The sequence below is a fragment of the Trachemys scripta genome, chromosome 12 (assembly GCF_013100865.1).
Source record: "Trachemys scripta elegans isolate TJP31775 chromosome 12, CAS_Tse_1.0, whole genome shotgun sequence".
NCBI classification, from domain to species: Eukaryota; Metazoa; Chordata; order Testudines; family Emydidae; genus Trachemys; species Trachemys scripta.
The window spans coordinates 37,378,162-37,389,212 of NC_048309.1; the positions used below are offsets into that span (position 1 = coordinate 37,378,162).

General features: G+C 42.9%; 1 protein-coding gene across 1 annotated transcript; it reads left to right on the plus strand.

Annotated features, from left to right (window-relative positions):
- Positions 1–610: 610 nt before the first annotated feature.
- On the plus strand, positions 611–10,401 carry LOC117885402 (olfactory receptor 5B21-like). Its single transcript, XM_034786710.1, has 4 exons — positions 611–1,523; positions 2,813–2,932; positions 5,792–5,802; positions 10,234–10,401. The coding sequence occupies exons 1-4, from the start codon at positions 611–613 to the stop codon at positions 10,399–10,401; spliced, it is 1,212 nt and encodes a 403-aa protein (XP_034642601.1).
- Positions 10,402–11,051: the final 650 nt, after the last annotated feature.

Consider the following 11,051-nt stretch of genomic DNA (forward strand, 5'->3'; position numbering starts at 1 on the left):
TTATTGATATTGATGGAGTTACTCCTGATATACATCATTTGCACAATACCTCAGCATAGCTATTAGAGGTGAACACCAGGGGGCATTCGGGGTGGGGGTGAGGATGGAGTAAAGGGTTGACTTTGACTAGCTACATGATGATCTACCTGTGACTTGTCTCTTTAAATGGCAATAGCTATCTCAAGTTATCTATCTCAATGAAAAACACCCTCCTTTGTGCAGCAAAGACAAACTTGGGGGGGGGGGTAGGTATTTAAAACATGTGGGTGCTGTAGCTCTGAGAAGTGACTGAAGTACAAGGGTTCTACCCAATTCAGGGAATCTCTGGGATCAAGGATTGTGACCATTAATTGGGAAGCATTCAAAGTAAAAGCTGCATCTTAGGAAGTGATGCATAATATAGAAAGCTCTGAGAACTACCCAGCTGAACTGTGTCACTGTAAATGATTACCATCCATGTTAAAATGCCTGATTCCCTTTGATAGCAATGCATAAAGGTTGTCACATTCCCTGGTTTCTTATAGCTCAGATCACCCCTTTCAGGATGTCAATGAATTTAATTTAATTGTTTCCCCATTCTCTCAGCTCATCACTTCATGTACAACAGTCAATGGAAAGTCAAAACAATGTGACTGAGTTTATTCTTTTGGGACTTTCCAATGACCCACTGCTCAAGATTTTCCTCTTCCTGGTATTTTTAGTTATTTACTTATTTACGCTGGTGGGGAATATGGTGATCATGCTGGCAATAAGGACTGATTCTCAGCTTAATTCACCCATGTACTTCTTCCTCTTCTGCCTATCCTTCCTCGATATCTTCTACTCCTCTGTCACCATCCCCAAGATGCTGGAGAACTTCCTATCAAAGCGGAAAACTATTTCAGTCTATGGCTGCTTTGCACAGATTTTCCTTATTATATTGTCAGGGTGTACTGAAGGATTCATGCTTTCAGTGATGGCTTATGACCGACACGCTGCCATATGTGATCCACTGCACTATGTAAACATCATGAACAAGCGAGTCTGCCGTCAGCTGGTGGCTGGTGCATGGACAATGAGTTTTTTCTTTGCACTTGTCAACACTCTTTTTCTATTAAACGTAAATTTTTGCGGACCCAATGAAGTCAATCATTTCATCTGTGAGCTCCCTTCACTGCTAGCTCTGTCTTGCACCAAGACCTTCATCAATGAAGTGGTTCTTCTTACATCTGTTGTGATATTTGGATTGAGCTCCTTCATCCCCATTTTGGTCTCTTATATTCACATCATCTCCACCATCCTGAGGATACACTCCTCAGAAGGCAGGAGTAAAGCCTTCTCCACTTGCAGCTCCCATCTCACTGTGGTGTGTTTATTGTACCTGGCGGCTCTCTTCCAATATATGAAACCCAATGCAGCACCCTCTGTGATTCTAAATGAACTCTTCTCCATCCAGTACAGCATCTTAACTCCCATGTTAAACCCCATCATTTACAGCCTGAAAAATAAAGAAGTGAAAATGGCTCTGTGGAAAATATACTCAAGTTGTGTTAAAAGAACAGGAGTACTTGTGGCACCTTAGAGACTAACAAATTTATTAGAGCATAAGCTTTCGTGGGCTACAGCCCACTTCTTTGGATGCATCCGAAGAAGTGGGCTGTAGTCCACGAAAGCTTATGCTCTAATAAATGTGTTAGTCTCTAAGGTGCCACAAGTACTCCTGTTCTTTTTGCGGATACAGACTAACACGGCTGCTACTCTGAAACAAGTTGTGTTAGTGATGTTCGTTAGCTAGCTAATAAAGATGCACAGAAGAACTGAGTGTTTCAATAGCCCGAGCTCATACAATGGACTGAGAATGTGTATTCCTGTAGTTTCATTGAGAAGTACTTTATTTTTCTCTTTAATGATATCTGTGATATCTCTGCAATNCAGATTTTCAAAGGTATTTAGGTGACTGAAGTTGCAGATAGCCGCCTGTTTTTCTAAAGCTTCATTTGAAAGCAATGAAATTTAAGCACGTAGGGCCTAGTGGGATTTTTTTAAATACATGGGCACCTAAATACCTTTAAAAATCTGGTCACCAGGCATGTTTGAAAACCTCGCTAGTCACCTACCTGCAATAGTAGGCCAAACACCTCTGAACATGTTTACAAATCTGGCCCTTCGTCTCTCTCCGGGCATTAGGCTATAACAGTAACTGCCTATCTCACAGAAGCATGATGAGGACGAAGACATTGAAGACTGTGAAGTGCTCAGATAATACCATAAGGAAGGTTATGTAGGCATAGACCATAGACAGATAAGTGTGTTTTGGATATTATGCATATGCCTACACTGCATACTTACCCCAGGCTCAGATTCAGGGTTAAGCCCAAGCCCAAGCCCAACCCCCTTACGATCCACACACAAATCAGTTTGACTTCAGTCAGCAAGCCCTCAGGATTCAATCCTGCAGAGTCTGGAATGGGCGTGGGTCTGCACCTGAGTCCCATTGCAATATGGGCCCAACCCCTATCACTTTGCAGCGTGGACGCAGCTCAGGCCACAGACCCAAATCAGAAGGTCTGCATAATGCAGTATGGATGCATTATCCTGGTTGTGAGAACCAGGTAAACCCAGGTTTACAATGCAATGTGGATGCTTAAGTGTGGGCTTGGAAACATTAAATCTACAAGCCCAGATCCCAGAGACCTGGGTTTACAATGCAGTGTAGACATGCCCTAGGAGTCCAGATTTCCATTATTGTCTCAGAGAGAAAATACTTCCTAGAGACAAGAGCTGGGAACTGGGAGCTAATACCCTTCTGGACCAAATTTTCAAATTACATCAGAAGCAGGAAGCCTGTTAAACAAGCAGTGGGACCACCGAGAACACAGTGCTAAAGTAGCACTCAAGGAGGATGAGGACATTGCTGAGAAACCAAATGAATTATTTGCACCAGTCTTTACAGGTGAGGATGTCAGGGAGATTCCCCAACCTGAGCCATTCTTTTTAGGTGACAAATCTGAGGAACTGTCCCAGATGGAGGTGTCATTAGAGGAGGTTTTGGAACAAATTGATACACTAAACAGTAATAAGTCACCAGGACCAGATGGTACTCACCAAAGAGTTCAGAAGGAACTCAAATATGAAATTGCAGAACTACTAACTGTATTATTTAACCTATCATTTAAATCAGCTTCTGTACCAAATGTTTGGAGTTTAGGTAATGTGATATCATTTTTTTAAAAAGGCTCCAGAGGCGACCTCGGCAATTACAGGCTGGTAAGCCTAACCTCAGTACCAGGCAATTTGGTAGAAACTATAGTAAAGAACAGAATTATCAGACACATAGACAAACACAGTTTGTTAGGGAAGAGTCAACATGGTTTTTGTAAAGGGAAATCATGCCTCCCCAATCTACTAGAATTCTTTGAGGGAATCAAAAAGTATGCGGATAAAGGTGATCCAGCAGATAGAGTGTACTTAGATTTTCAGAAAGTCTTTCACAAGGTCCCTCACCAGAGGCTCTTAAACAAAGTAAGCTGTCATGGGATAAAAGGAAAGGTCCTCTCATGGATCAGTAACTTTTTAAAAGACAAAAACAAAGTTTAAGAATAAATGGTCAGTTTTCAGAATGGAGAGAGGTAAATAGTGATGTCCCTCAGAGGTCTGTATTGGGACCAGTCTTGCTCAACATATTCATAAATGATCTAGAAAAAGGGGTAAACACTGAGGTGGCAAAATTGGAAGATGATACAAAACTACCCAAGATAGTTAAGTCCAAAGCAGACTGTGAAGAGTTACAAAGGGACCTCACTAAAATGGGTGACCGGGCAACAAAATGTCAGATGAAATTCAATGTTGATAAATGCAAAGTAATGGACATTGGAAAACATAATCCCAACTATACATATACAATGATGAGGTCTAAATTAGCTGTTACCATTCAAGAAAGAAATCCTGGAGTCAGTGTGGATAGTTCTCTGAAAACATCCACTGAATGTGCAGTGGCAGTCAAAAAAGCTAACAGAATGTTGGGAATCATTAGGAAAGGGATAGATAATAAGACAGAAAATATTATGTTGCCTCTATATAAATCCATGGTACACCACATCTTGAATACTGTGTGCAGATGTGGTTAACCCATTTTCAAAAAAGATATGTTGGAATTGGAAAAGGTTCAGAATAGGGCAACAAAATGATATGGGGTATGGAATGGCTTCCGTATGAGTAGAGATTAATAAGAGTGGGACCTTTCAGCTTGGAAAAGAGACGGCTAAGGGGAGATATGATTGAAGTCTATAAAATCATTACTGGTGTAGGGAAAGTAGATAAGGAATTGTTGTTTACTACTTCTCATAACACAAGAACTAGTGGTCATCAAATGAAATTAATAGGCAGCAGGTGTAAAACAAATAAAAGGAAGTATTTCTTCACACAAGGCACTGTCAACCTGTGGAACTCCTTTCCAGAGGATGTTGTGAAGGCCAAGACCATAACAGGGTTCAAAAAAGAACTAGATAAGTTCATGGAGGATAGGTCCATTAATGGCTATTAGCTAGGATGGGAGGGATGGTGTCCTTAGCCTCTGTTTGCCAGAAGCTGGGTATGGGCGACGGGATGGATCACTCAATGGTTACCTGTTCTGTTCATTCCCTCTGAAGCACATGGCATTGGCCAGTGTCAGAAGACAGCCTAGTAGCTAAGGTATTCTTCTGTGATACGGGAGACCTCAGTGCCAATCCTGCCTCCTTATGAGGCACAGGATGTAACACCCTTCAAGACCAGAACCTGGGACAAAAGGGGCTGGAGGTTACTGATGCTTTCATATTGCCATTGAAAGTTTATGGAAGTACGGCTCAGCAGTGCCTGAGTGCTGCCCCCTCACAGCCCACTGATTGGCTGATACTAATATTTAAAACAGGGAGCCATGACGGGGAGGGGGGGTGTCGGGGCGCTCTCTGAGCAACAGTGCAGACTGCCTGACTCTCTCTGCTCCAGACTTTGCTTCCTGTAGGCACTAGACTCTGGTTTCTGACTCTAGTTTGTCCTTAACTTTGCTACTTGCTTGCTGTCTATAACCTGGCACCTGACCCCAACTTCCTGATATCCTGACCTGGCTCAACCCTGACTGCTCTTTGCCTGCTACCTGCAACTTGGTGCCTGACCCTGACTTCCTGGCAATCTGACCCGCCTCACTCCTGACCCCGTTACTCATCACCTTACCAGTGCACACAGGCTACCCTTGTCACAACCCTGACACAGAGGGGGGAATTAAACCTGGATCTTCCACATCCCAGTGTCCTAACCATTGGGGTAAAGATTACAAGAAGTGCTGTTTTCTGAAAGGCCCCTAAGTCCCCTCCACCTCTCACAAATTTGTCAACACTATTTGGCAAATTCAAGTAAAATTTGTGAATAGTTTAGTTTGAATTAATTTGCATTTTTCCACAAATAATCATCCAACATTTCCCCCCAGCTCTACAAAGGGGTAACGGGATGAAACTTCATGGCCTGCATTATACAGGATGAGATCAGCCTAAATAATCTAGTTGTCCCTTTTGGCCTTAAACACTATAAAGCCTATGAAAACATGACATTTCCTATCCTCCTCATATGTTTAAATGACTACATTAAACTAAGAAGAGTAACATTAACTTCTTTTGGCCTTTGTTTCCCTCCCACCATTTGTCTGTGTTGTCTATTTCCATTATAAGTAGGCTTGGCAGAATTTGATTTAGTTTTTTAAAACTTCAACAAATAAAATTGATGCTTATTTTAATCACTTTTTTCATTTTTATTGATTTTTATGTTTTCACAATTGCAGGAAACTATTGGGTGAGATATTGGGCGGGGTCAGACAATAGAAAACTGAAATTCAAAAAGTTAAAGCTCTATGAACATTAAAACACAAATTGTTAACATCTTATGTCAAAATACGCAAAGTAAATACCCTTAACTTGAACGCTAAGCTCTCAAGCAGCATTTTTCTTATTTTCTCTATCTGTAAATTTCCATTATTATCAATGGAAATATTGTTGGCCCATTTGTGTGTATTTAGTGAAATTGACCTTTATTGACATTACTGCTAAAAATCTGAACTTTCCAAGCCTACCTACAAGCTCTTTTGGGCATGGTGTGTCTCTCACCATGTGTTTGTACAGAATCCAGCACAACAGGGCAATGGTCTTAAGCAGAGCATCTGGGTGCTATGGTAATGAAAAATCATTTTGATGATATAAACATGCCTGTTAATTTTCATTCCAATGCCATCATGTTCAAACGAATTATATTCTAAACTTTTTTTCTATTAAAATGTGAACCAGGAGCTCCTGGGTTATATTCCACTGACAGGCTGTGTGACCTTGGGGAAATCACTTCACCTCTCTGTGCCTCAGTTTCCATTTTCTCCCTTTGTCTGCCCTCTCTATTTAGACTGTAAGCTGATTGGTGCAGGGACTCTCTCTCACCCTGTTTCCATACAGGGTATAGTACAATGGTCTCCAGATCTCAGCAAGGGCCTCTGGGTGCTATACTAATATATGGGCTGGAGTTGACTTAGACTACTTCTAAAATCTCTCACTAGATGAATATCAATAGCAGAAGGTGTTAGTAATAATAATAATAATTAATAAATTACAATAGTAATGGAATGGTCAACGTATTTTTTTTTCATATTCAACATTATCATTTAACAGAGGAGTTGCCTCTTTCTAAATGTGTTTTTTGTTAGATCTGCTTTAGTTCAAGCACAAGTAGTAGATTTGAAGCAGCAATTAAGTTGTAGAAGTCCTATGGCCTGTGTTAAACAAGAGATTAAACTAGCAGATCACAGTGGTCCCTTCTGGTCTTAAATTCTATGAATTATTGTCTCCTTCCATCCATTTCCCTTAATAATGTTTCTTTCTCATTTCTTACCCTTTGCTCCTTTCTAGTGATCACATAAAGCCAACAGAATTTCTTTGACATGAACTGTATTCTCAGTCTCTTCTTTTTGCTTTTATATCATGATCCATTTCCAAATGCTTCCTGTCTGTCAGTCAAAATGGCATTTGTCCCATCTGCAACTGCTATTCACAAATAGCTCCAACAGCCAGAGATGGGGCACTAGAGGGGGAGGGCTCTGAGTTACTACAGATAATTCTTTCCCAGGTGTCTGGTTGGTGGGTCTCCCACATACTCAGGGTCTAACTCATTGCCATATTTGGGGTTGAGAAGAAATTGTCCCCCAGGTCAGATTGGCAGATTGGGGGTTTATTGCCTTCCTTTACAGCACAAGGCACTGGTCAGACTAGAGGATCATGATGGCCTTAAAGTCTGTGTCTAAAATTGCTAAACCAAAACAGCTCAAATAGCCATGTCGGGACACTTGAAATTTGGATGGGATCACAGTGCCCTGCAGAGATTTGCCTCTCTATTGTTAATTCATCAGCAAATAACACATGTAGGCCCCAGTCCTAGTAACACTGAGGCCAAAGGGAGCTTGTTTTTTTTTAAATCAGAATGGTTGGGGCCCATTGTTTGGGATTACAATGTCTAGCGAGGTAGCTAAACGCTTCCAAGCAAGGTAGAGTATGATCACACAACAACCAGTGATAAATATAAACCTCCCATCATTCATGTGAGGTAGGGAGAAGGGATTATCCCTCTGTTAAATGGAGGGCAACTGAGGCAAAAGAAGCTGGACCTCAGATGCTGTAAAACTACCTACCTAAATGTTCCAGGTATTTACGTAGGCCTCATCACTGTAGTCTCTGAGCATCTCTCAGCCATGAACAGACTTTAATGTCACCACACTCTTGTAAGGGTGAGAAGTGCAATGATCCCTATTTTACATATGGGGAAACTGAGGCATGGGGAAGTTTAAGTGATTTACATACAGTCACACAAGGAGCCCATTGACACCAGCTGGGGATCTGGCCCCCTTGACTTCAACGGACCTGAAGCCAGTTTCTACCAGCTGAAGGTCTGTGCTGCCACATAATTTAAGGTTGTGGTTTTTCTAGCCTGCTTGTGGGATTTAGAGACACAATTCCCATTAATTTTAATTTGTAAACTTCAACTTAGTCACCTTCTCAGTGCCCCATGCAGGGTCAGCGGCAAAGCCAGGAACTGAGCTGAGAGGTCTGAGGGTCAGTCAAGTGCCTTAAACCCAGGATAAATCAGCTTTAGTCTCTATGCAGGAATCACTGGGTGTCAGTGTTATGCCCTGCTGGTGTGTGTGTGTACTTAACTAACAGAGAGTCAGGAGCACTGTAAGTGTTGTGTGTGATATCTCAGGACTGAGGCATCTCACCAAAGCTGTGAAGGAAGCCAACACTGGGATACCAGAGGGATTGTGTGTTAGGAATAATGAACTTCAGCAGAGATGTGTGTGGGGCAGCCCGGGGCTGGGATAGCAGGGGGCTGCAGACTAGGACTCAGGGACAATAACAGAACTGTGCGTGTGTGAACCCAGAGATGGAACAGTGGAAGGGGCTGTGGGCTCAGACTGAGGGGCACTGGCAGAGCTGGGGTTCGTGGGCAGCACATCAAAGCCTGTCACAACCCGGGTACATTGGCTGAACTCTGTTCCTGAGACCTAGAAATCTGAAATTGCCTCTTTCTCCCCACACCTGGGCTGTGCTGCGTTGGCTAACCAAGTGGGAATCTGAGATCTGTTTCCATGCCAGTTTCATTGCAGCCATCCCTCCCCCTTGCATTCCCTCACTCTGTGGGGGTCTGATGGAATTTATGAAGGAAGGGATTGCTGTTCACAGGGGATTGGAGTGAAGGGCTTGACCATTTCACTTTAACCAGTGGGGGCTACTTGCCATAGGAACAGACTCATCCCTTCCTTTGTCTAACTTCAATCAATGCCTTTGACTTTCTCTTCTAATCAGCTCCAATGGGATTGTTGCTATGACCTGCATTTACCAACAGTGTTTCCAGTCTAATGGCCCTCGACGGGATACATTAAAATAACAAGTAACTTTTTTTGCCACTGGCCCATAATTCCTTGAGAGGCTTGTTAAATCTCCAGGCAGTGCACAGGTCTCAGCCAGGTTTAACATTCCTGAGTGCTGATTAAGGCACATGAAGTTTTAATGACCAGTGTAACCTCCTTTAAATCTCTCTAGAGTCACAGTTTCTGCATGGCTAACTGGAGGGATTTCTTTTTAATAGGTGTGTTGCTAACTGGAGTGGTTTTTAACAAGCACATAATGAAGCAGGATTTTTTAAATTATTTTTGAATTATTTTTATCTAGGAAAAGCATCAGTGAAATTAACATCTTCCAAATGAAACTGATCTAGGTTCCTTCAAATTGGGGATCTATTACAGCAAATTGGTGATTAGACCTATAGAATCAGCTACATCCTTAAGGTCAAACACCTTATGCAGCCATAGACAGACTGTTCATTGCCACTTCTCTGATCAGCCACCAGGGACCAAGATAGCACTTGTCACAATCTATCCCCTTCCCATTGCTGTCCTTAACAGAGTGTTGCAATCACACTGTCAACCTCTTGTCAGCTCCAATTCCCACCTGCTTTGCCTGTGAAATTAGCAGCACACAGAGTGAGAAGGAATGTTCCTTAGTTACCAAATATCAGGTTATATCTGTAAATTGAATTTAGTGCCTGTGACTGTGACATGTCCCCAGTCAGCAGCCACTGAAGTCCACTTCCACAGGTAAGGATGCATTAGCAATAGACAAGGAGAGTGTAAACACGTTTAGCCAGGTGGACCGAGAGATGTTTAGACAGATGCACAGCTTGGAAGGCAGATTCACAGAAGGGTAGACAGACAATGAACCAGACCAAGGGGTAGATATTTGGATGGACAAATACCAGAAGGAGGGAAAAATGGACAGACATCTTGATGGATAGACTGCAAGAAAGACAATTAGATGGATGGACAGATGATTATATAGATGGACAGTTGGATGGATGGATAGTTGGATAAAGAGAGGATTAGGTAGATCAGTGGGGATACATGTGCATGCTCTCGGTCTCGCCCCACCACCCACCCCACATCAGACAGTGTGCTCCATAAGTGTCCAAAGGTGCTCATTTCTATGAGTCAGAACCAAGAAGTTTGTTCACACTCCATGTCTATTGTCCCTTCTTGAGACTTCTGACAGGAAGGAGGCCAATTGGTGTGGTCCAGATGTGGCTGCTTGTCCAACTAAGGGCAGGGCTGAATGACCAGGGCTGTGAAATTCAGTTCTGGATTCTGAGACTCACCATGTTTATTGGGGGTGTTTGTATCTGAGTTTTTTGTCTCAGATCCTGAAGTCCAGGAAGCTTCATTCAGGCATGTTGCTGCTGTGGATTAGACTGAGACCACCAAGTGATTCACAGAGTGGCCTGGACAGAGCTGCAAGATCATGGCAATACACAATTCCTGCCAGTGATGCAGATGGTCCCATGGATGTCTCAGACGGGTGCATTTAGCATCAGTCATTTGAAGGGGCAGCTATGTGGAGAACCATGGTGCCTGGATATCAGTGGTATAGGGGAAAAATCAGGGAGACATTTGGAAAATCGGGCTAGATCCTCATACTCATTTTCACCACATAACTCAGGCTGGGTCTACACTACCCGCCTGAATCGGCGGGTAGAAATCGACCTCTTGGGGATCGATTTATCGCGTCCCATTGGGACGCGACAATCGATCCCCGAATCGATGCTTTTACTCCACCAGCGGAGGTGAGAGTAAGCGCTGTCGACGGGAAGCCGCAGAGGTCGATTTTGCTGCCATCCTCACAGCGGGGTAAGTCGGCTGCGATACGTCGAATTCAGCTACGCTATTCACGTAGCTGAATTTGCATATCTTAAATCAACCCCCCCCCATAGTGTAGATGTAGCCTCAGTTGTCCACAGTGGAGCTACTTTCACTTACACCAGCTAAGGGTCTGCCTTCAGCCGTCTGTTACACAGAAAATCACAACTCACACAAATACTAACCAAGAATTCATTTCCCAACACGCACAAACTGATACACAGGCAGGCACAAGGAGACATCCAGAGATACATGCACAATGCAGAAATACACAAAGCATACACACACAAGCATATTCCACATAAGGAGGTTCACACAAAGG